Genomic DNA, 24,871 nt, shown 5'->3' on the forward strand with positions numbered 1-24,871 from the left:
AGCCCAGCATCCTCCTGTGCCATTGTGGTTGCAAGCAGATGAAGGCCACTTGCACAGCGGGAGAGAGAGATGGAACTGCGGAGAAATGGCGAATGGCTGAGACGGACGTGCTTTGAGCGCAAAGCAAGGGAGCTGAGGAGAGAGGTTGATAATTAGCGGTAATTGTTGTTCAGAGAGGGAGAGGAAAAAAGCCAATTCATTCACTTCTCTGCTTGTATTTATGCGGCAGTCACTTAAACTGCATTTTTTGTTTGTTTCATACCGCATAAATAATTATTTGAACACGTTTGGTCGTCTGGAATACAGCACAGCCCTCATAATGTTTATTCAGTCCCCTCCAAAGGTATTGGAATGCCAGGGTCAATTCCTTTGTTTTTGTTGTATACTGAAGACATTTGGGTTTGAGATCAAAAGATGAATATGAGACAACATTTCAGAATTTGAGCTAGATGTGTTCCGCAACTCAAGACAGCACCTTTTGTTTGAAGCAACCCACTTTTCAAGTGAGCAAATGTATTGGAACATGTGACTGATGGGTGTTTTTAGTTGCTCAGGTGTTGCCTTTTAGATTAATTGCTGAAACGTTAGACAGTGCTTGTTTTTGGCTTGGGGTTTCACCTTTGAAAACTGCATTTATGCCACCAAATATTAAATATTAATCATTTTAAGTTAATTTAATGTCTGTTCCAATACTTTTGCTCGCTTGAAAACTGGGTAGCTTCAAACAAAAGATGCTCTGTCCTGAGTTGTTTAACACATCTAGATGAACAAGTAAATACCATGAAATAAAAGCTGGAATAATGAATTTTTGCCTCATATATTTATCTTTTGATCTGAAACCCAAATGTCTTCAGTATATAATGAAAACAAATGAATTGACCTAATTATTATTTGTTATTTTAGTTTATCTTATTGCACAATAACCATCTGGCGAAGGGTTGGATTGTTTTTTTGCGGGTGTTCCTGGGACATTTAATGGGCTCAATATGAAACGGTGTGAGCATTTCTGGTTTTTGAAATTTCAAATTCTTTGTATTTGGATATAAATTAACAATTTTGTTATAATTGAGGGATAGTTGAGGGCCAGCACGGTGGACTAGTGGTTTGTATCACAGTTTTGAGTCCATAATATGGGTCACTGACAGTGTAATGGTTTATAGTCCTTATTTCCACGCAGGCAGGATGGGTTCAGTGTGGTTAGAGTAAAACTTGTTACTGCCAACTCAACTAGCAAAATACGTCTAACTATCTGCACACATTATTGTGCATATTTAATATTCAACGTTTGGCAAGTACGATGTATTTTCTTTAATTTTGTGTCATATTATTAAATACAAATTTATTCTGAACTGTTCCAGATGATGTATGTGGCGCTGCTGCGTGTGTGTTTTTTTTTTTGTAGGTTTTCAATCATCACAAAGTAACTGGGGGTTATTAAGAGGTTGGGTAACTGAAGGCCAAGGTTCCAAATGCACTGGTACCCCTGAGTTCTACACCACTTGTGTTTTGCCATTGTTAGATGAATAAAATCAGACCATATCAAAAGGCAGAATCTTTAGATATACCCTGGAGGTGCACCGAATGTAGTGCGTATGTATGTCATACGTCCCCATGCAGGCAGTGAGGAAATAATGTTAGGGGACCCGCAAAAGGTCCAGCGAGAAGCAGTGGACGTACGTGATGCATGTGCACTGTCAATACGGAGCCGCACTGGCAGCCTTGCCACTGCACTCCAGCGCCGCGGGCCGCAGGCATCAAGTGAAAGAAAGATGGGCCGTGACAGAGCTGTAAAGCAGCAGTTCTGTATTTGGTTACACACTGGCCACGCTCCTAAGCTGCAGCGGCGGCAAAAGCTGCTCGAAGGTGAACAAGCTTACAGACGATGGGAGAAGAAGTCCAGGCGCCTTTTAGGAAGACTCAAATGGCCAATTCATGTGCTTTTAATCAAGCCTGCCTTAAGTATTCATTTTAAGAATGGCATATCATAAACATCATCACATCACAGGCACTTTATTTACAAAGATGAGGTATAATAGCAAAGGGAAAAGACCTTGTATACTGATGTGTGACTTCAGCGTTCCTCCGCTATAACCCAGTTCATGTACCGCCAGGTCTGTATTGCAAATGACAATATGTTCTTATCGCCTTACCTGGAAAAATAAAGGTTAAATGAATGAAAAAGACCTCTTGTCCTTGCCGACGATAGCAATAATTTTTTTCACCCTGCCTGCTTAGCTGCCCACGGATGACTTGTGCACATTCACTTATCCGACCCTACTGAAAGCGGCACAGCTTGCAAACACTATTCGACGTTAGTGCAATGTGAATAGGTAGATGCTTCATTCATCTTGTCATCAAAAATCAACATTCTTGTTTGCCTGTGACGGGATACGCACGCTTGTGTGTGCGTGGCACACAAACCATGAGCTTCACCTTTTGGTCCAAGCGGGTTTCTAGTGCGGACTGTGGTCGATAGATCAATGTGGAGTGGAAGAAACACACTCAGCAGAGCCAGAATAGCAGTGAAAAGGCCACAGCAATCAGTCTTAGCCAAGCATGTCCCATAATCATCCCGTAAAGATTGCAACTCTGAACAGAGGCTATTTTTACAAACTGGCACTGGAGACACTTTGAATATGTAGCAATTAGAGACTCAGATAAATGAGCGTAATGATGCAATTATTGTCTTGATTATTTTTTATTGATTGTTTCAAACCCAGCAGCAGGGCAGAATTAAAAAAACAACAACAAAATCATCATACAATGGCAGAGGAATACTGCTTTTTGTCTTATAGCGAGACTTAGACCTATGTGGGTTGAGCCTAAACCACAGATTGCTGGCTGGTGAGTTTGAATGGAAAATAAAACGCCCTGATCATGAACGGCTGGCATTCGTCACCACGATGGGGCTTGGCAATAACGCCGTCATCTCCACCGTCAAAGTTTATCTGAGCCAATCACTTTGTTTGTGCCTCAGAGAAAAGTGGCTTCAACCAATACATTTGTTAGCAGACAACTCTCATATGCCTTTCAACTGCACAATCAAAATGTTTTCATTTCAGGAGAGTTTATAATGCTTTTTGACACAAAGATAGTAGCTTCAGTCTTTAAGGGTTTTGTCAATCTGGGCCAAGGATGGGCAACTTTGATGATCTCAAAACTCTCATGTTTTAGCCATACAGGCCGAGGACCAGATGGTGAACATCCACCCGTTAAGATCTCTACTGTAATATTCTGATATGAATAATTCAATCCAATGGATTAAGCCAGCATTCATACATGAAATGCAGTTCCTTTCCAGGCACATAATGAGTCTTTTCATTCATTTACTTGGATGAAGAGTCTACAATGTGCACATTAATGAGTAATAATCTTTTCAAAATGTGTTTTGAAAATATTTTATGATTGAGAACTAGATAGTGTCATGTAAAAACATTTCAATGACTCATCAGGCACTTCAATGAAATGTCAAAAGCGCTTGTAAAAATGAGTAGCTGGCTCTGTTAACACCATTTTGTGTTGAAGTTGACGACAATAACCTTGTTTGATCGTGCTTGACAATTTGCCGTATTTGTACATGGTACTGTTGTGGCGACTCGGATAAATGTTTCCCACTTCGCAGTCCACCGGGTCAGCTCTGACGCACTTGACCTCCTTGGCGAACCCCTGAACACATAGCACCCGGTACAAATGAGTTGCCGTTTCAAGAAAATGCATATCTTACTAGTTGCACTATGTGTGTATCTTTGACCCACAGAAATCAAATCACAGCAAACTATGATTTGTGTTCTAATCCCGTACTCAATATGAATTATGAATACTCTCCTCTTGAACAGCATTGCAAGCACAGAAAAGGAGATAATGTACAAACTCTTGCGCATCATATTTCAGAAGCACTGCTGGATGCTCATTCCATTCACAGTGCAGTATATACGATTGTGTAACATAACGGCAGTAATTGTTCGGGAAGGAGAGCCTTGTGTTGCTCCGTGTGCGCCTTTCTGTGTGGCGGCTTATCATTGATGGGATTCGTTTGGAAAGCTGAATGAACGGCGAAGATTAGGGTTCATCTTTTATGCCATACGGTGAGATTCATCCCACCCACTCTGACATACACACACACACATACACGCACACACACACACACACACACACACACACAGACACACGTGTAATCCACCTCTGCTTTAGAAATGGAGATTAGAAAGCACTGCGGCCTCTTGTATAGCTCATTCGGGGAATTCAGTGATTCATGTTTACATTTCTGTTCAGAGATTCAATTTCAATCGATTTTCCTTGTTTGTCATGTCTTGACTCTGTGGATGCGTGTGTGCGTTTAAACCATCCTTTTTAAACCACATTTCCTCCACCCCGCACATCCTTAAAGCATCGGTCTATGCCTGTCTCATCTCACTATTTCTTCCTCCTTTGCAATGCTTGGATGGATTCCAAACCTCATTTTCTTATCAAATAGGCACTGTAATTACCGCAGAAGTCTTCCTGATTTCCATCTGGCTTTGATGCATTTCAAACCAAATAAAAGCGATTGGATCCCGGCTTTGCGCATAGAAGGCTGCCCTGTCACAGTGCTCTTGATGTGCTACCAAAGGAAAATCATATAAAAATAATCTTCTAATAAATTTAGAACATTGCATGTGTTTTGGCCTTTGTGCACATGTAAACTATTATATACTACAGACTTTGTGGAAAGCTCTTTGGAGTGAAAACCTCCCAAAATCTATACAGATTTATACTTCTTTTCTTTTATCTGTTTGCCATCATTTTAGCAGGTAAACACACATGCCAATAATCGAGGCTAATTAGCGCATTTTTCCTCTGTCAGACTTTGTGGCCTGATTGTCGGATGTCTCTAAAAGATAATCCTAAGTGATTATCCTGTGGTGTGGGATGTGCTAAAAGTGATTTTTTTTCCCTCCACGATCTGCTGGGAAAACGGCCAATTGTTAAATGTCTGGATTCCCTCTGGTACCATGCTGCCGCTCCTAGGTCAGTCTTGGAACTACGACTTCTGGTTTGGGGGATGAGACTCACGATTGTCTGTGGCGATATCGTTGTGTGTGTGCTGCGACGTGTTGTTCATTTTGAATACACCGCACACTATTACTGTAGTAAGCATATACAGCACTTGTGGATTTATTTATCTTGTCATGTGTGGGTTTTGTCACATTTAAAAAATCGGTTTAGGTGTCTTGTGTACACCCCACTTTAACTACTTGTCAAATGTCAACAGCAGTACTAGCGGTTAGCACGTCTGCGTTTGTAGCTTGGCGTAGACAGAAATGCCAATGAATCAGGTTTTAAAAGAAAAGCTTTCCATATGTGAAAATAGCTGAAAAGAGAGTGTAAAGATGGGACGAGGCGTGGAAACGTGTATGCTGTAAAGTGCAGATAAGGAGACAGCGCGGGCTGTCATTGTATCTTGATCAGATTATGTTGAGATGATAGCTCCATCTTTAAGGCCTCTTTATCCGCACTGGGTATTTACAGGATAGCATGACCAACAGCTCCTGATGCGTTTGTGTGCGGGTTTATACGTGCACGCCTCTCCGTCAGGGATTAATGCACAGAATGACAATACAAATCCATTTAGATGTAGATTAATGGCGGACACCTTCCTGTCCCCCATCTCCCCCGTCATCTAAAAAGCCTCTCAATAACAATCGACTTGAGCATCCTTCTTCCAGCATCCTCCTCCTCCTCTCACAGCTCTTCATGGTGTCTTGCCACATGCTAAAGCTCTAATAGAAGTGCTTTGCTGGGTGATTTTAATTCAGGGATATTCTTTTTGTGGCACTCTGTCCTCTTTGAAGTGGTGGAATAATGAAGCCACAGTTTGTGTGTCTGTGTGTGTGTTCTGGGGGTGTTTAGTCAGGATGTCTGCATTTATGCATGGAGTAGGCCCCTCAGGAGACAGAGGCTAAACTTAAACAGGATGTAGTCTCTTTTGAAATAGTCTGTACTGCATAATTCATTTTATTGACACTGTGTTTATTCCTACTTATTGTGACTCTTGTGAAGCATGCCTTTGTCTTGACAATTGGTTTGTGGAGCATATGTAGTGTACACTAACATGAAGCATCGTTTTTTTGGCATTTAGCTGAATGTGAGGAAATAATATACCAAGATTATATAGATGTGATTCATGGGAGATTTTTCTTTCCAGTGCAGCTTACTGTGAAATTTCTGTATTTCCATTAGATACAAAAGAGGTACTCTGCATAAAATGGCTGTACAGAACACATATTCACCTATTCTCGTTTTCTCTGCGGAACATATCCTCAGCTATTTGCTATATACATATTTTTCGGCTCTTTCTGTAATGCCCTAATACAGAGGTGCGTTGAGATACGAGTGTAATTTGTACCATGACCGTGCACGTAACTCAAAACAGTCATCTGAAATCATCTTTCCCCATTGAAATTAGTTGAATTGCTATTATTCAGTTCTAGCCTTCTCCAAATTCAGAGAACAAATTTCGTGTGCATGCATGCATGTTCATGACAATAAAGGTGATTCTTCTTCTTCTTATCTTCTTCTTCCCAAAAACATTTTTGTAATGTATTTTTAATAAGAAAAATAGCACTCAATTATATTGTACTTTCGAAAATCATTGTCATGGCTTACAGTTAACTAAATAGAATGTAAAGAATTAATTACACATTTTTTGCTTCAATTTAATGGACATTGTGCTGCTCCTTCTGGTGTTCATGCCTTGGCCACCTTGGGGTTTTATACTACAGACACTGTGACATGAAGGAGATTTTCATAAATCCAAAGTGTAGCGGACATGCCACGCAAAAGAGGCCACCCAGCACCCCAGCCTCGCACTACCGCCGCTCCCCGCCGAAGTAGACGTTAACTCCAGAGTCACACGCAGATTCTAAACGGATTAACACAATAAGCTATCTTCAACAAGACACAGACATTTGCTTTGCCATGCCGACACTAAGTGAATCACGTCTGCCTGAGACTTCAAAGTGGAGACCCACGGATGCTGGGTTAATTAACTTCCCGCCAGTCGAAGGATTGGACCCGCAGCGAGGTCTCCACCCTGCTGAGAGCTGCTACTTGGGAGTTGGAACAGGCAACAGCGACTTCCACGGGCGACGGAACGACACTACAGACATGGGTTCATAAGACAGTCTGTGACTCGACTGGGAGTCAATATTTTAAGAACTTTACATGAACGCCACTAGTGACTGTATTGCTGCAAACTTGAATGTCTAACGTCAAATCTGTTGTTAACTGAACCAGATGAAATGTTTCACCCCATACCACAAATGTCACATGAAAATAGTAATGTTCTCCACACCACACAACATTTGAAACATTCATTACAGGTGTAAAAGAGGATGAGCGTGGACCAATGCAGGGTGAGGAAATGGTCTCGTTATTTTAAATCCAATAATTAATATTTTTATTCCACTGGTTTTAAAACACCAAATAATCCTAGAACGAACAATAATGTCAAAAAGGCAGTCCAGCCCCTTGGTGTTCGCGAAGGTGGTAGAAAAGGAGGGGGGTAAACCCCCCCTTTTTGACCCGCTCCGGCCATAAAAGGGGCCAGAGCTGGGATCACAGTTGAGAAGTTTTTGGAGTCTTGGTGGAGAAGTCTTCCTTTGGTCCACCCCGACCAACTTGGCGACGACCAGGCCAGGCAGGGCGCCCACCTCACCCAAGATTGCAAGGAGACATCGGACGATCCCTGGCTGCAGCGCGTCCTGCATGCGCTCCGAGCCACCCTGCTTGGAGGCCCGAACTCAGTCTGAGGGAACGGAGGCGGACGCAAGGTGCCCGCTCCGAACGTCACCCGAGAGAATCCTGCCTGAGAACTCGTTGGCCTCCTGCTTCTCCTCCCTTTTTTTTCCTCTTCCTCCCGTCAAATCCACCTGTTCCCGGTGTGGACCGGGCCGGCCGAACACTCGGGAGCCTGACTCGCCTGCCTCAAACGTGTTCAGACACGTAAGTCCAAAATTGCGGTCGACTAAAAGTAAGGATTAGTGCATATTTTGGGTTTATATTAACGAGACCAGGAGTCCTCAGCTATACGCATTCACTACACGCCCATTCTGCTCATCTCACGTCACAAATCCCTTCCTTCGCCAATGTTCGTAGATATCTTGTCTGTTTTGTGTTTGTCTGGGATTTTATCCTGTAGAAACCCCTTTTCATTATTAAATTTTCTCTAAAATGCACCACTTGCATTGATTATATGTGTGTTTGGGTTCGGACAAAACCTCTAGAAAGTCTAGAACTCAAAGTTCCTAAAATGTAGCCACCTTCCGATAAGAGACTGATTATAAAGGTTTGTCGTCATTTCGCCGAAAGTTAAACTTGTAAAAATATGACGTGGTGCCCCTCATATCTATCAAATATTGTGATTTATAATGCTGTAATTTAAAATTACGATAACCCGGAAATGACGCAGGCACCGCTTCCAACTCATCGTTTCCTTCTAAATTAAGCACAATTCTTAACAATCCCATAAACGCTACAAAAGGATAAAAAATAAGTGCCTGTAATTGGCCACGTGACAAGCAGCTGTGATCTTAGAGAAATTTTCTATTAATCAAACAAAACAAACATGGAATGAGCACTTCAAATGCCTCTAAAATCCTCCACAACAAATACATTTGTGAAAACATTGATTACTACTACCCACACTGATCTTCTCATGAATAATATTCCACTTGCACTATTTAAGTCGAGTTTTTAGGGCAAGTGAAACATGAAGGTAACTGACTCGTCGACTTGGAGAACTCAATGGAATTTCGGCCGGTATTTGTAAATTGGTGGCTATTCTGAACTGAAACTTGTCAGCCAATCCGAGAATGACTTCCATCACATCCTGCTTGTTTTATTTCAAATCTAATGCCAAAAGGTCCATATGATTCTGGACCTAACTGCGACTAGACTCACTCGTGAGTCGTACTTCCCGTGTGTGTTTGAGTGAGTGCTGTGCTCCCTGGAAGGAAACAGCTGTCTCTGTGTATAGCAGACCCTGACACTGAAGGGGTAATAGAGTAAGGAGTGGGAGGAGGAGGAGGAGGAGGAAGAAGAGCATTGTAGCGCCTGGGGAGCTATGACAGCCTGACTCTGAAAATCTATGACAAACACACACACCTGGATCGCACTGTGAAGGTTATTTAGAGAGCCCCCAGGCTTTTGTATTGTGCTTTTCAAAAACCTTGAGTGTTTTTTTTTCCCTTTCTGCTGTTTTATTAGATTATGAATTTATGGATTTTTTTTTAAAATGCAAACAAGTTAAACATTTCTTGCCTTTCTATTTTCCATTGTGTTTATAATTTAATAATCAAATGAGCTTTTAAATGTAGACATAGAAATCAAAGGGCTTTTAAACATTGCCCTTTTGAGCTTGCGTCGTATTAGTACATGATTGCCAAAATGCCCCCCAAAAAATCAACTCATAATTACTCCTCCTTTCATTTAATTTCTTTCCTCAATCATTCCGTTTTTTTTCTTTCCTTCCAAAAAGGAGCATGCTTTGCAATACTCAGGCAACAATACCTTTGATATCCTTTTCCTTCCATTCCTCTTACTTTATTCTTTATGCATATTATTGTCGTTTCCCTTTTTCTTGTCCTCTATTGCATCACGATCCAGCGCCTTTCTCTCCCTGTCAACGATACTACCCATCATTCTCCTCTTTCTCTCCTTGTTTCCTTTCCTTTCTCCCCTCATTGCTTCCACCTCCACTCACATAAACCAAATGTCATCTCGACCATGTGCGGAGCACTTACTCAAAACACAATAGCCTGTCACGCCTCCCCATTTGGGCAGCAAATCCACACCGCAGACATAAAATCACAGTGCAGCGCCACAGCTGCGACACCAGTAAATAGTCGCACGTACGGTCGGACGCGAAGGCAAATCCTGTCTTGCCCGCTGGGTGAGAAGCATTTAGTCATTTTATCAAATGTCATTGCTTAAAAGGTCAGCCTCACACTGGCAAAGCTCGAGATAAAACAATGCTCCGCCTCCTCTCATTGCCCCCCCCGCTGTGATGATGCTGTGCTATCTTAGCCTCTCGTGGATTTGAAGCTCACCTTCATCCTCGTGGCCCTTCGACTGTGTGTGTGCGCAAACAACGCAGTTCTGGTCTGGAATAGAGAGCCTCGTGTTATGTCATTTTTTTGCGGCAGGTTTTTTTCCCCCACGTTTTGACTACGAGCCTGATCGATTGACGGTTTGACTTTGAAACTTCCCTCCAGAAGTACAACTTCACAGCACAGACCAAATATTTGAATCAAACTTCCGCTTTGAAAAAAATAAATAGAATAGAACAGACGACATATTTCTTGCTTGGTGGACAGACAGAACAAGAGTACGAAAGAGATTGCAAGGTCATTTATGAAGTCCTGTGGAGCTAACATAAGTTGATACTGTTCCACTCCAGTCCTATGGGTGGCAGTAATGAGTATTTAATTGATTAGTATCATTTGTATTAAATTTTATCATTGTGATCGTACTTTTCAGTGATGTACAACTTCAATGCATCACACACTCTCATGTAGCTGAATAAGCTAACCTCAATATTACATTAAATTATTCCACCACAGCATTGATAAATTAATACCTGGGCTAGCATGGCAGGTTTGTGGTGACCCAATAACCTCACAGTCCAGAGTTCAAATATCCGCTCAGGCAAAGAAAGGCCTTTGTGAAATTTGCACGCTCTCTTCATGTTTAGGTGGCTTTTTCCAGTCACTCCGACTTCCTCCCACATTCCGATAACATACTTGCTGGGTGAATTGAAGACGAAATAGTCCATACGTGTGAATGCGAACGGTTGTTTGTCTGCGATTGAGCGGCGAGCAGTCCAGGGTGTACACTGTTACCAGTTCACTAGGGACCATAATGAGGACAGGTGAATACCCTGCTGACGTTGGAGCATTATTATTTTCCGCAGAATTTTCATGCTGCTGTTTTCAGCTCAATACCATATGTACTGAACTGCATTTTCAAGTAGATTTCTCCACATGCTGCGCTTTCATGTCCCTTTAGATTCTCACAGTGTGGTGTGTTTGCTGTTAGACCGCCAAAGCCCCCACTGGCTGCTGCGGGGCCCCTCGGACCTTGGAAGCGCAGCCAAGAAAGTGTCTGTCCAGCCAGTGTAAACTATGTGTTTACCGTGGGCCCACGGGGGTCAGCCAGGGCAGGCTGGGCCCAGTATGTCTCACCTGCTGTCATTGATCACGGCTATGGCGTTCGGACAGACAGGCGGCTGTATAATGGCGCCACATTGTGCATGAAAATATGTGTTTTTTTTTTGTCTTGAACAGTTGGCTGTGTGACTGTGGTGCAAAATTGCTCAACATAAGGCATAAATCAACTTTCAGTTGATTTGATGTACGACTAAACGTGTGTTGTATAAGTCAAGGTACCCCTTTATTAAAGCATTTATTTTCCCCAGTTTGTCACATACAGCGTGCGCAAACATTTATGGAGCCAAGACTTTAATATGTGGTCATGTATTTTTGTACATTCCCTGCGACCAGATCATAACAAGCTACAACATAGGCAGTGCTCTTTTAGAATTTGTACTTGTCCCAGTTGCCCGCCCCATTCTTGTCCAGAAATAACATTTTCTCATATTCTGGCCGCAGCTGTTCTTTCAAAGTGTTCGTGTGTGAGGTGTTGCTGCATGCGCTGAAGAACTTTATTGATTAGAATTGAACAGGGCTCACCAGCCGCAGTTTATCCAGCATCTCTTCACAATGTGTGGCAAGCTGCTCTTAATTGTAGTACCATTTGCCTCACACGCCTCATTGCAATGCTTTTCCGAACGACATTGTAGGCGTGAATAAACCAGATAGCCTAATACTGTTGTATTTTACCTCTCTGGAGACGTGCTAAATACATGAGAAGCATTTTAGGACTGTCATTAAATCCTTGCTCTACAATGTTTGTATTTGCTTGTCCTCCAGAGCACTAAACGGTTCAGTGATTATTTAAGTACACACACGTGCAACATTTGTCTTAAAATGTCTTTATTTTCAGTAATTTGCATGACCATGCCATGCTTCAATCAGTTGAGTATAAATATTTCTTTAGAGGCAACTAAACACCTAGAAATCAAGAGTTCTGAATTCTGGCAAACCTGCCACTACGAGTTAGTTGGCATTCACGACGGTGAGCTTATTTGTCGTGCCGCTTTGATTGCATTTGACACACAATTAGTGCAAGGCACGAAATTGAGAATCGGCTTTGAGTTGTTATTGTCCCCCCCCCTTCAAGCTGTCAAGGCTGCCTTTGATATTGTGCGCTAAATGATATTGTCCATTTGTCCTGCTGTAAGTGGACACTGCCCCCACTAGCCGTCAATATCATTTTTCTTCAATGTGGAGTAAAGCGATCCGGAATGAAAGTGATACGATCAAAATATGCTGTTTAGCCTTTGGTGACACCGTGGACATGTTGAAATCAAGGATGAGCAAAGGGGCGGGAGCAACCTCTTCTCAATTCAGTGTTAAATTGCATCCAAACTGGACTATTCTCCAGCAAAATGACTAATACAATTCATTTTTGTACTTTTTACACTGATACAGCACAGTACAGTACAGTGTTCCCCTCATTTTTGTAACTCGTGTATTCAACTTATTATTTACTGGAAAACTAACCTATCCACTATTTTCGTGCTCAGGCCATCGTGTGGTATCTTGGCGCTAAGGAACTATGTTGAAGTGAGTTAAGGAGCTTGATTTAGACAACAGTAGTGCTCTGCCTCCATCTTGTGGAATCTATAGGCAATCATGAAGCTTTTGGAGAGGTCTCAGTTATTCAGTTTCCCGATCCGGTTCATCGTTCCTTTCCCATTTTTTTTTTTTTTTTTTAATGTGATCGTTTTTACTGGGTTTTCACAGTCTTCTGTACTGTTTTATTTTATTTTGTGTTTGAATTGTTTTTGTACGTGTTCAAATATGATATTGGCGTTTGAAAAAAGTTTTTTTTTTTAAAGTGTCGTAGGGATAAAACTATTTAAAAAATCTTGTTGTTTTTTTTGTCTCTGTCTCTCTGTTTTCACCTGTTGCAATTGGTTCTGGAATATATACCAGCGATAAATGGCGGTTCACTGTTCACTGTACCTTCCTTTATGATTGTAATCCTGATTTTTCTTTAAATTCACATACGATAATGTGAATTTATAATATGATCATTTCTATTATATGTCGTATTTCTTGTGTATTACATACATGTTATTATATACCATAAATTCTTGAGAGATTCTAGCTACGTAGAGGGTGAGGGGGGCGGTGTTCCAGCAGATTGGAACTGTTCTCTTTTTCTATCTGTGTATATGTAAATGCTTCATAATAGTGTTGTGTATGGACACTGCACCATCAGCTCCTACTGGGTGTGGCTGGCATGTGTTAGCAATTTTTAATTTTTTTTCCCCCGTTTGAACCCTATGAACTCTGCCTAGCAACAAGTGAGTGGGCAAACAAATGATGTGATCAGGAAAAGGAATCTGAGGCGTAGTTATTTCAGCTGTGAAGTTTTAAAATAAAACAAAATATTGAAACACCATTAGCCGGAGCACACGCTGCATCGGATCCTGGTCCCGATAGCTCAACACTGAACTGTTCCTGTTGCAAGTCAAATGATCGCAAGGACACGATGTGCGAACGATTGTGTGTGAAAGAAAATGAGGACTTTTCAGCGGATGACTGTGCTTCTGGGCACCATGTTGGGATAGTTAATGAGTGGTGCGTATGTCAGTTACACAGCTGTGGACGGAGCGAGCCAGCCAGCTGAGGAGAGGAGAGGAGAGGAGAGAAAAGAAGAGATGAGGAGAGATGCAATAGAGGGGGAAAGGGAGAAGTGGACAGATATGAGGTACTCAGCTCTGCACACACATACTGTAAGTGGAGTAAGCAAAGAGGGAAATAAAAAAAGAAGGAACAAAGAGAGAGCGAGAGAGAAGTTGCCAAGATATTTCCAAGCCTTCTCATCATCCTCCAGCAAGCAGAAGAAGAAATGGCAAAGGCTGTCAACCAAATCTTTGCTTCTGTGCAAGGCATTTACTTTGGTCAATTAAAAAAAAGAATTCAGCAAAGTGGAGCTCATAAAAGGGAAAATAACTCAAATACCACACTGTCTTGTTCGATTTTGACGCATCTGTCCTGCCCTGTTCTGGCTTCTGTTCCATCAACGCTGGCTTTTCACGTCTTAAAAGAGGTTCTTTCGCTTCTTGTGAGAGCTTTAAAATCCGAACGTGTGCAGGAAGCAATTTTTTATTTTTTTTTGCAGGATCAGAGTAAGACGGAAATAAGTACACAGTGGGAACAGGAGCGGACGCTTCAGCAGGAGGGTTTTGACCTTGAATTGTCCTCCCTCCTTAAACTCCTTGAACTGCTTTGATTGTGGCTTGAATATTTCTACAAAGGTGAAAGTATAGCTACACAGGTGTAATAATGCAGTGTTGAGTCCTTAACTGGCCTTCTGTAGAGTGGACATTGTTGTAGAAACAAAAGATCAGAATAACACATGGCGTGAAGTATTGCATTTTTAAATTTAGGCTATTTTGTTGAATAAATGCTGTTGAAATCATATAGTTTGTGTACATCTACGTTGTTCTGTGTCCCTTTAGGCAAACTCGTGAACAAGAGACACCCCCAGACTTCTTCTATTTCTCCGACTTTGAGAGACACAACGCTGAGATCGCTGCCTTTCACCTCGACAGGTAAGACGGCGCATCGAAATCCAAGAAAAATTCCAGCCTCTTATAGAAACTCTGAAAAAAATAAACATTGGCACTTCTATGTGGGTTAGACTTGTTTGAGGGTCACTTCTCTATACAGCTTTGACAACAGGCCCCTAAATTTGAGAGACATTTAGACTTGGAGGACTTCAGTCTTCAAATCACAAAAGCTATTTTCAAGCACAGGTGAATGCAATATGGCAGTTTGAACTGATTGGCATTCTGTAGGGGCAATTAGCGACATCACGCACTACGTCCTGGGAAAGCGAGCATCTCAAGACATTCTGCAAATTTGGACCTCTTGTTGACCAAAGTTGAACTGTTAACTACATTTAAAAAAAAAAAATGCTACAAGCAGAAGTGCTCACTCTGACAACAACGAGGCAGTCGGTGCCAATGAATGGCCTTCCATTCCGTTTCCGTTTCCACCACGACACACAGGGCGAAAGGGGAAAACACTACAAACATCAGTCAAACTAACACTACTTAGCATTATTCACGTTTTAATGGAAGCAATAAGTCCCAAAGCAGTCCTTCTTGCACAAAAATGTCTCTCTGATTTTGGTGACAAGAAGGTCAAGTAGAATCATTCTCGCTTTGGAGGAACAATGTCCTGTTTGACGTCATGCTGATTCTACTTTGGGCCCTGATTGCTAATCTGTGCCTCCTCATGTCAGCTCATTAACCACCTGGCAGGGAAGACAACAAATCTGCAGAACACTTGACGTGAAGGGCACCTTTGCCTTTGGATTATGACCCATTATTTTACATAAAGATTAGAATACTAATGTCGGAATTATCTTTTTGAGCTGCTTGACAGCAATGCTTGAATTAGCATAAACGGACGCAAATTGCAGTACCGAAAAAGTATTGGCAAACACGGAGTCTGGTTGCTGGACAGATACCACTGCTGAGGTTCTCCCAAGCAAAGCAAACAACCCTGCTCAGGGTAGGCACACCATTTATGCGACGTCCATATGTAGGGAATTTAATTCAGGGTTAGGGTTGCCAGATCAGGGTTTACCCTTCCAAATCAGAACATGGCAAACTGGACTGCTTGGTGGAAAAAAATTTTTATTATTATTTTTAATGTAATGCAGGTTATACCGTTACATTAGAGCTGGGGCGATATGGCCTTAAAATAATATCTAGTTTTTTTCAACAAAAATCTCATTTTCCGTTTTAATCACTGTTTCCCCTTTTGCTTGTAGAAAAAGCAAATGACAATGACTTGATTCCAAACTAGTTTTGTGTTTTGTTTTGTCGCCTTCTGCCTATTGCTTTATTTCTTCTGATACCAAGAAAGCTTTGAAACAGTTTTTTTTCCAGCATGTTTTTCCCCCCCCCACCGCATCAACTTGCATTAACATCCACTGAAATTATAGATTATTTTTTCTTTCCAGATAATGTGAAAATAAGTACTTCCTCTTGGTAAAATGCCATTTCTGTCAAAACAGCCTTAATAAATTAACATTTAAAATGTTCAACAATTAGCATTAACAATAGTATTAAATGCAATCAAACTGCATGGCCAATATGGCCTTTGTTGAAGGGTGAGAGAGCTGCAACACCTGCAGCTCTCTCACGGTATTTTATACAGGTCAGGCAAATGCGACATTGGAAAAATATTTGCAGCTTGGAAGCCCATACCTTGGGTCAAAACTTTCCAATGGGGACAAATCTACATAAAAATTGGCACTATGTCTTTAGCAAGGCGGCACGGTGGACGACTGGTTAGAGCGTCTGCCTCACAGTTCTGAGGAACCGGGTTCAATCCCCGGCCCCGCCTGTGTATAGTTTGCATGTTCTCCCCGTGCCTGCGTGGGTTTTCTCCGGGCACTCCGGTTTCCTCCCACATCCCAAAAACATGCATGAATTGGAGACTCTAAATTGCCCGCAGGTGTGAATGTGCCTGCGAATTGTTGTTTGTTTCTATGTGCCCTGCGATTGGCTGGCAACCAGTTCAGGGTGTATGACGGCTGGGATGGGCTCCAGCACGCCCGCGACCCTATTGAGGAGAAGTGGCTCAGAAAATGGATGGATGGATGTCTTTAGCAATGTTCACCACGATTGAGTCTGTGATTGCCTTCTTTCTTGTCATACAGAAAATAACGTGAAAACGAAGTCTTTAAATATAGCAAAACTGACTGTGCTTTTGTAAACCAGCTCCCCCCTTTTCGCAGCCATGTTGTTTGTATAGTAGACCCCACCAATTCTGTGAGGAATAGGGGCGGAGCCCTGCTGTAAATAGTGAAAGTCTGTAAGTAATCGATGCCCCCCAAAAAAGTTTTATAATTGCCATAAGACAGAGAGAAAAAAACCAACTACTTTTTGTCTAAATGAAGCGCCCCAATTCACATCAACATAGTTCCTTGGTACCAAGCTGTCACAAGATGCTGGCACAGCACTACCATCATCTAAATAAACCACCTCAATTCACATCAACATAGTTCTTTGGTACCACTATGCCACAAGACGGTGCCAAAGTAATACTTTTATTGCTTTTGGCATGAGTAGAAAAGCATAAATCGGTGAGTTTTTCAGTGAATAACAGAGGATAGGTTCCTTAAAAGAAATTCTGCAAATAGGCAAATTCAGAGATGCCCAAGTATGAATACGTGGGGCTTCACTGTAAATAAGCAGTGCGCGTTAGCAGGCTTTTCACAATGGAAGCTGCTGCTAAAAAAAGAAAAAGTAAAATCATCTTGACAAATAAAACTCCTAAGTCCCAGAGCCCTAGGGTTATGTTTGCAGATCGGGGTTTACCATTCCACATCACAACAAGGCAAAAAAATACTGGTGGTGGAAAGCATTCCTTATGTAATGCAGGTTACAGCCACACGAGAAGGAGGAGCACCCTGAGCAGAAGGTCCTCTGTCTTGCTGTGTTATTTTACTTGGCATCTGAAGCCATTGAATCCTTCCATGTTTTCCACTTTTACTGCTTTTATACTTCTTCGCTTTCACTGCCTCCATCAATCTTGGTTTCTCAAAAAACACAGCGCTGTACAGAGAAGCCCCGAGCTCGGAGAGGCCATTTGTCACCGAGAATGAATGCGGCCCTCCCACAGCAAGCATCCGAGCGAACAAAGACTGCATCCTCCTTACTTAGCTAAGCAGCACGCTCCTTGACTCTTCCTGCTCGAGGGAAGCTTTATAAAAAGATAGGAAGCACCGGGAGGCTACAAAGCATTGCGCTGTAGCAGAAATGCTATTGTGTGTGTGTGTGTTTTGTTTTGTTTTCCTTTTCCAGACGAGAGTGAGGTTACAACACTTGTCCGTCCACATGTGCACCATCGTGGCGGGGGCCGCGATGGTGAATCCACTCGCTTCCTTCCTTCAGGCGCAATGACACACTTCTGCATAAATTGCATTAGCGGCAGCTTTTGTCAACAGTCTGCTACACATCTGGTGCTCTTCTCGACACACACATACTGGCAACACATGTGTGTGTGTGGGTGAAAGGGAAGGGAAGAGGAGGAAACCAAAGGCATGAAAGGCCCTGCGCCCATTCTAAATATAAGCCAGGCAGGGTTTGCCAAAAGCAGCACTTTATTTTTTTTTCTCCCTTATTTTGTCTGTTCTAAATTAGACCTTGGCTGCAGAGCGGTTGCTGCTGGTGCTGCAGAGCGAGGCTATACTGCCTCCCAGGGGGCCTGTAGCCACACAGAGCCTCCTTTTAAAGCAGCACTAACAGCCAACGCCGCTTCTCTTATGGGCTACACTGCCATTAACACACTTCATTATGTGATTGGATTCGCTTCAGGTGGAAAAAAAGAGAGCGAGCAGTCAGCAGGTACCAAAACATACAAGATTAAATATTGTACAACCTTCTTTTAATAAACCATTTATTATGCATTTATAATAGGGAGTTTGTGTGAGTGTGTGTGTGTGTGTATGTGTGTGTGTGTGTGTGTGTGTGTGTGTGTGTGTGTGTGTGTGTGTGTTTGAGGGGGGGGACGGTTTAATACATTGCCATTTGAAGACAAGCTGGCAGGGAAAAAAACCCACTTCAGATAGTAAGGACAACTGCTATTTTTCTGCTATCTTACCCAAAGTGGTTGGTTGCTCTTTTATTTAATTTCATGTAGATTTTCTCTATACCTCCAACTTTTTCTTCACCACTTTCCCATCTTTATTCTGGTCTGTCCTGTCCTGCTTTTGCCCTCAGGCCCTGTCCATTAGCAGTTGTCAGGGGGTATTAATTGTTAAAGAGTCAGTGCCGATGTCTCACTGAAGACCACAGATGCGTAAAATCGACATTTGGCACGCACACATCCGCACAGAAACCCAAGGAACACATCTCTTCTTTACCGACCACCACAATACCACACAACCGGAGTTTCCATTTAAACTGCCCGCTGAAGGCGCACGAACCACAAAAGCCTTAATGGTTGGCGCATAAATACAATTTCCCAGAACGGACGGGGAAGTTAGACCTTGCCGGGCTTTTGACATCAGGATGCTGTGTGCGGAGGTTAAAAGGCCTGTGACGTGAAATGCAGGCCACACAATAACCGCCGGGTGGTTTAACTTTGCGGTGCAGCGTAGTCACGGTGCCCCCTGGTGGCGACATCTCTCATTGTAATACGACGAGCCCCGGTGTACAAATGGATAAGGCACTGGCCTCCTAAACCAAGGCTTTTGAGTTCGAGTCCCATCTGGGGTGGAAAAAACAAAACATAAAAATGCTATTTTAATATGACAGATGGATTGTAATTTGCTAATTAGAACTTAATTTAATGTAGGACATCGTGTATCAATGTATCAAATGCTTATTTGCAGAAAGGAATCAGCCCAAGTCCGTGTTTATTTCCACCTGACCACATACAATATGTCTGGAATGACTGTTTGACAGTGGTTCAAAAAAAAAAAAAAGATGAAGCATTAAGACATGTCCCTGACATATATATATATATATATATAGAGAGAGAGAGATTCTATTTAATTCACAGCAGCACTCATCACACATATACACTCATTTTAATAATATATGTACAACCAAGAAACAAAATACAACAACATACCATGAGTAGTATTAAGGAGGGCTTTAAAAAATCATTTTAATCTAAGAAAAGAAACAGAGAAAAAACAGAACAACAAGATGTACCATGTTAATATATGCTAAGTAATACATAAAGTATAGTTTAATTATGCTACATTAATATTTGTACAATTAGTGCAAAGTGGGAAGTGTAAAATTGACGTGCACTATATTTATATAATGGTGTATACTCAATATTTCAGTGTATTGCTATGCATAATGTAATTGCATAATAGTTGTATTACACTTTGAAACTGTTTCAGTAGTTGATGTTAACCAAACCATCAGATTAATATGTTATGTTTATTCATGTAAACATTTTTATCAAGAATTGTATTGTCATGTTTGAACAGTATGTGCAAATGAGGAGGATACTGTATAATATTTTGGGTAACAATATAGTATTATTATTTTATTTGTTTTGGAATTGGACTGTTTCATCCATGAATTTTAGTCATTTAAACCCACAATGATGATAACATAATAATCCTGTGTATGTCCTTTCGGCCCTGTAGGATTCTGGACTTTCGCCGCGTCCCTCCCGTGGCCGGCAGACTCGTCAACATGACCAAGGAGATCCGAGATGTCACGCGTGACAAAAAGCTGTGGCGGACATTCTTCGTATCACCAGGTAGGGTACACTTCGACTAGCTCAGTGAAGTTAAAGAAAGCAAACATTCTTAGTATAAAGCTAATTCCGCTGACTAAAATAATACTGAGGACGTTCATTAAATGGAGACTAACTGGAAGCTTGCTCGCATCAAAGCACAGAAGTTAATGAGCTATGCAAGTTTTTGGTCACAAGCACGTGGGAGCGTCTCATGGGATTGAATTTACCCACAGTCTCAGCAATTAATACAAGTCATCAAATTCCTCCGGGGCTCATTAATTTTGTCCCATGTAAAATAGATGTGGTTGGAATTCTTAAAGCGCAAAAAGAGAGCGCAGTCATGCAGAATTGAATTTGAATAGAACCTTTTTTTTTGTTTTGTTTTTGAGCCCATTATCATCACTTACCAAGGAAAGAATCCTGCTATGGTTGTGTATAAATAATATGCATTCACTTATTAGTTACTTAATTAAGTACAACTATGCAACCTAATAGGAATCACTGCAAGAGCTGTATCAAGAAATCTACCTTGATAATGTTCAGTTTTGAACAGAAAAATATTAATTAATCATTTTTCCTTTAGTTGCACTGCCCCACTCATGTCTACGAAGGTAATATTATTATTATATTATTACCAATCAGTCCACTGCAAAGAACTACCACAAAAGAAAACATGTTAAATTAGTTGACAAAAAATGAGCATTCACATCTTTATGAATGCTGATTTATTTTTTTCATACAACTGACTACTGGGCCTCACTATAACATATAAAGTGGTGCCTTGAGTTTAATTTGTTCAGTGGCCACGCTCATAATCACCCCCCCCCCCCTCAAAAAAAAACATTTGTTTTTTTTAAATAAGGAAAATATCACTCTATTGTATTTATTTAACAAAACATTTATTAATAACTTAATTTAAAAGGATGTAAAGAATAAACACTGTGCATCATGATTAATTCATTGCGATGTGTTTTGATTTGCCACGGGGGGGCAGTATTATACAGTCATGAAGACACAACCGAAGAAGACTTTCACAACTACTGTAACTGACTCAGTAAATTGCAGTTATTTTCGTCATTTTTGTAGAGGGTAAAGAATATATGCCTATGAATATTGTTATATTGTTTCTCTACATGTGTTGATGCACCGTTTGTGCTCAAATTTGCATTGCTTCAAGGGTTAAAACACCGGGACTATCCATGCTATTCATTAGTCCATCTATGGCGTTTTGCATTGTGTATTAGCATTAAGCTAGGCAAAGTTATGTGGTTGTTTTAAATACTTAAGATGTATCTTTGTTTAATGTTTAGTTTGACAGTAAGCTTCAAATACTGGCATTTTAAAAAGCTTGAAGCCTCTTTTTTTTAAGAACTGTTCACTATCTGTCAAAATGGCACTTGATGTGAAGTGAGTGGAGCTGAGTTCACTGCCCATAGAGCAGTCGAAGCTCAAATTGTTGATGGCAAGTCAAAGCTAAAAATCGACCCAACGACGGCTTGTACCCAGAAAAACTCGCACCACTGTATACTGAAAAAATATACATTATTCTTGTTCTCCTTTCCTCAGCGAACAATGTGTGTTTCTATGGGGAATGTTCGTACTACTGCTCCACGGAGCACGCTCTGTGTGGTAAACCCGACCAGATTGAAGGATCCCTGGCCGCCTTCCTCCCGGACCTTGCCCTCGCTAAGCGCAAAACCTGGAGGAACCCGTGGCGACGCTCCTACCACAAACGCAAGAAGGCAGAGTACGAAAATCGCCACTATTTTGCACTATTAGGCAATAACAGTGCAGTGGTAAAAAAATGGGATTCTGTAATACTCAGATGGGAAGTGGACCCGGACTACTGCGAGGAGGTCAAACAAACTCCGCCCTACGACAGTGGGACCAGACTTCTGGACATAATGGACATGACCATCTTTGACTTCCTCATGGGTCAGTTGGACATTTTTACATTTATAAATTATACAGGTGCATATAAATACATTTGAATATCATAGAAAAGTTCATTTATCAAAGTACTAGTTTGATTCAAAAAGTTAAACTCGTAGATTATACAGAGTCATTGAAAATACTTTTCAGAAGACCAATTCCTACCTATTTTTAGAACGAAAATCTTTTTGATTGTTTCTTATATCCTAATTTCTTGAGATTGTGGAGATGCGGTAAATAACAAAATGAGGACACGAGAACCAGTCATGTCACTTTACTCTCTACATACCTGTACAAACTGAGTGTTTTTACATCAAGCGGCCAACCACTCCCTTTGAAGCCAACAACCCCTTTGACCATTTTATCTCCTGCCCCTCCCCCATGACACACAGTCCTGGTGAATGTCTCCCTCTTGTGGGCACCACAAGATGGTGAATCTTGCTGTTTTCATTAGGTGTCAGGTATAATCATCAAAAAACATGAAATCATTTAATATTTCACTTTGTGTAGTGACTCAATATAACATATGAGTTTGCTTTTTGAAGTGTGCTACTGACATGAATTATGTATTCAAGATATTTTGACTGTACATGGACACACATTTGTAATACGGTACATAATATTCCTGTTTCTTAAAGTTATCCCATTTTCAATTATAGGAAACATGGATCGGCATCATTATGAGACGTTTGAAAAATTTGGAAACGAGACTTTCATCATCCACCTGGACAACGGCAGGGGGTGAGAAATCACATAGCATGTTAATATCCATCCATCCATCCATTTTCTGAGCCGCTTCTCCTCACTAGGGTCGCGGGCGTGCTGGAGCCTATACCAGCTATCATCGGGCAGGAGGCAGGGTACACCCTGAACTGGTTGCCAGCCAATCGCAGGGCACATACAAACAAACAACCATTCGCACTCACATTCACACCTACGGGCAATTTAGAGTCGTCAATTCATGGATGTTTTTGGGATGTGGGAGGAAACCGGAGTGCCCGGAGAAAACCCACGCAGGCAGGGGGAGAACATGCAAACTCCACACAGGCGAGGCCGGGGATTGAACCCTGGTCCTCAGAAATGTGAGGCTCTAACCAGTCGCCCACCGTGTCGCGCATGTTAATATGCACCCGGACAATTTGCTTGTTGCTTCACCCTCGTCTAATAGAAAAGTAGTGCTTTGCTGCCATCTTGTGGCATCCAATAAGCAATTATAAATCTTTCAGGAGGCGACACGGTGGACGACTGGTTAGCACATCTGCCTCACAGTTCTGAGGACCGGAGTTCAAATCCCGTCCCTGCCTGTGTGGAGTTTGCATGTTCTCCCTGTGCCTGTGTGGTTTTTCTCCAGGTACTCTGTTTTCCTGCCATGTCCCAAAAACATGCGTGGTAGGTTGATTGAAGACTCTAAATTGCCCGTAGGTGTGAATGTGAGTGCGAATGGTTGTTTGTTTCTATGTGCCCTGCGATTGGCTGGCAACCAGTTCAGGGTGCACCCCGCCTCCTGCCCGAAGATAGCTGGGATAGGCTCCAGCAGCCCACGACCCTAGTGAGGATAAGCGGAACGGATGAATGAAATCTTTCAGGAGGGCGTTAAATTACTCACAGATTTTCACTATTTGTGGCAGGGCTCGGCCCACATCCCCTGCAGATTGGGGATTATACTCCATTTGTAACGGCTAATCACAAACTGAAAAAGGCTCTTCAAAAAGGCATTCAAAGTTGTGTTAACCTTCTAAGCTTGTTTCTCTCTCTGTAGGTTTGGGAAACACTCCCATGATGAGAAGTCCATCCTGGTGCCACTGACGCAGTGCTGCAGGTAAAATGACACGTGTGGGGATGAGAGCACGCACGCGTGATTTGTGAGTGAATGAGCGCTTGGGCTAATCGCCCGGATATTGTGCAGGGTACGCAAGTCGACCCACTTGCGTCTGCAGCTGCTGGCTAAGGAGGAATACAAGCTGTCCACACTGGTGGCAGAATCCCTGGTGAGGGACCGTCTCAGTCCCATCCTCATCCAGCCGCACCTGGACGCCATGGACCGCCGATTACGCCAGGTCAGCGCTTCTCACAGACTTTGTTATTTATCGCACCATTGTCTATTTTCATCTCTTTGATATATTACTGAAGTTTATTTTAGTAGTTCATTTCAAAAAGTCAAACTCAAATGTAATGTTTAATAATCATTGAACACATTAAATACTTTACTTAAAGCCAATTCCTGCCTAATTTACATGTTGAATATCATTTTCAAGTGTTTATGTAATATTCTAATTTCATGAGATGATGAATTTGAGTTTTTTGTAAGCGCTAAACCATAATCATACAAAGTATATATAAAATCATAATAATGAAATATTTCACTCTGTGTATACTGACTCTACATAATGAGTTTCAGTTTTTCAATTAATGTACTGAAATAATTATGTTTTCCACGATATAATAACCATAATAATTACTGAGATACACCTGTAATTAAAATTTTCTGTTGCAAGAAAATACTCTGTAGCGGTGATTCTCAACACATACATTCATTCATGAAT

The 24,871-nt window shown here is 41.6% G+C and overlaps 1 protein-coding gene across 1 annotated transcript in view; it reads left to right on the forward strand.

Moving 5' to 3' along the window:
• The window catches only part of fam20cb (FAM20C golgi associated secretory pathway kinase b), a 61,708-nt gene that overhangs the window by 34,864 nt on the left and 1,973 nt on the right, over positions 1 to 24,871 (forward strand). The window contains exons 4-10 of the mRNA XM_061705931.1: positions 14,633 to 14,725; positions 20,302 to 20,417; positions 21,963 to 22,143; positions 22,222 to 22,331; positions 22,988 to 23,069; positions 24,088 to 24,147; positions 24,235 to 24,385. Of these exons, the coding sequence (XP_061561915.1) occupies positions 14,633 to 14,725; positions 20,302 to 20,417; positions 21,963 to 22,143; positions 22,222 to 22,331; positions 22,988 to 23,069; positions 24,088 to 24,147; positions 24,235 to 24,385 (793 nt within the window). The remainder of the gene's footprint in view (positions 1 to 14,632; positions 14,726 to 20,301; positions 20,418 to 21,962; positions 22,144 to 22,221; positions 22,332 to 22,987; positions 23,070 to 24,087; positions 24,148 to 24,234; positions 24,386 to 24,871) is intronic.

Source organism: Phycodurus eques, chromosome 19, assembly GCF_024500275.1.
Source record: "Phycodurus eques isolate BA_2022a chromosome 19, UOR_Pequ_1.1, whole genome shotgun sequence".
Classification (NCBI taxonomy): Eukaryota; Metazoa; Chordata; class Actinopteri; order Syngnathiformes; family Syngnathidae; genus Phycodurus; species Phycodurus eques.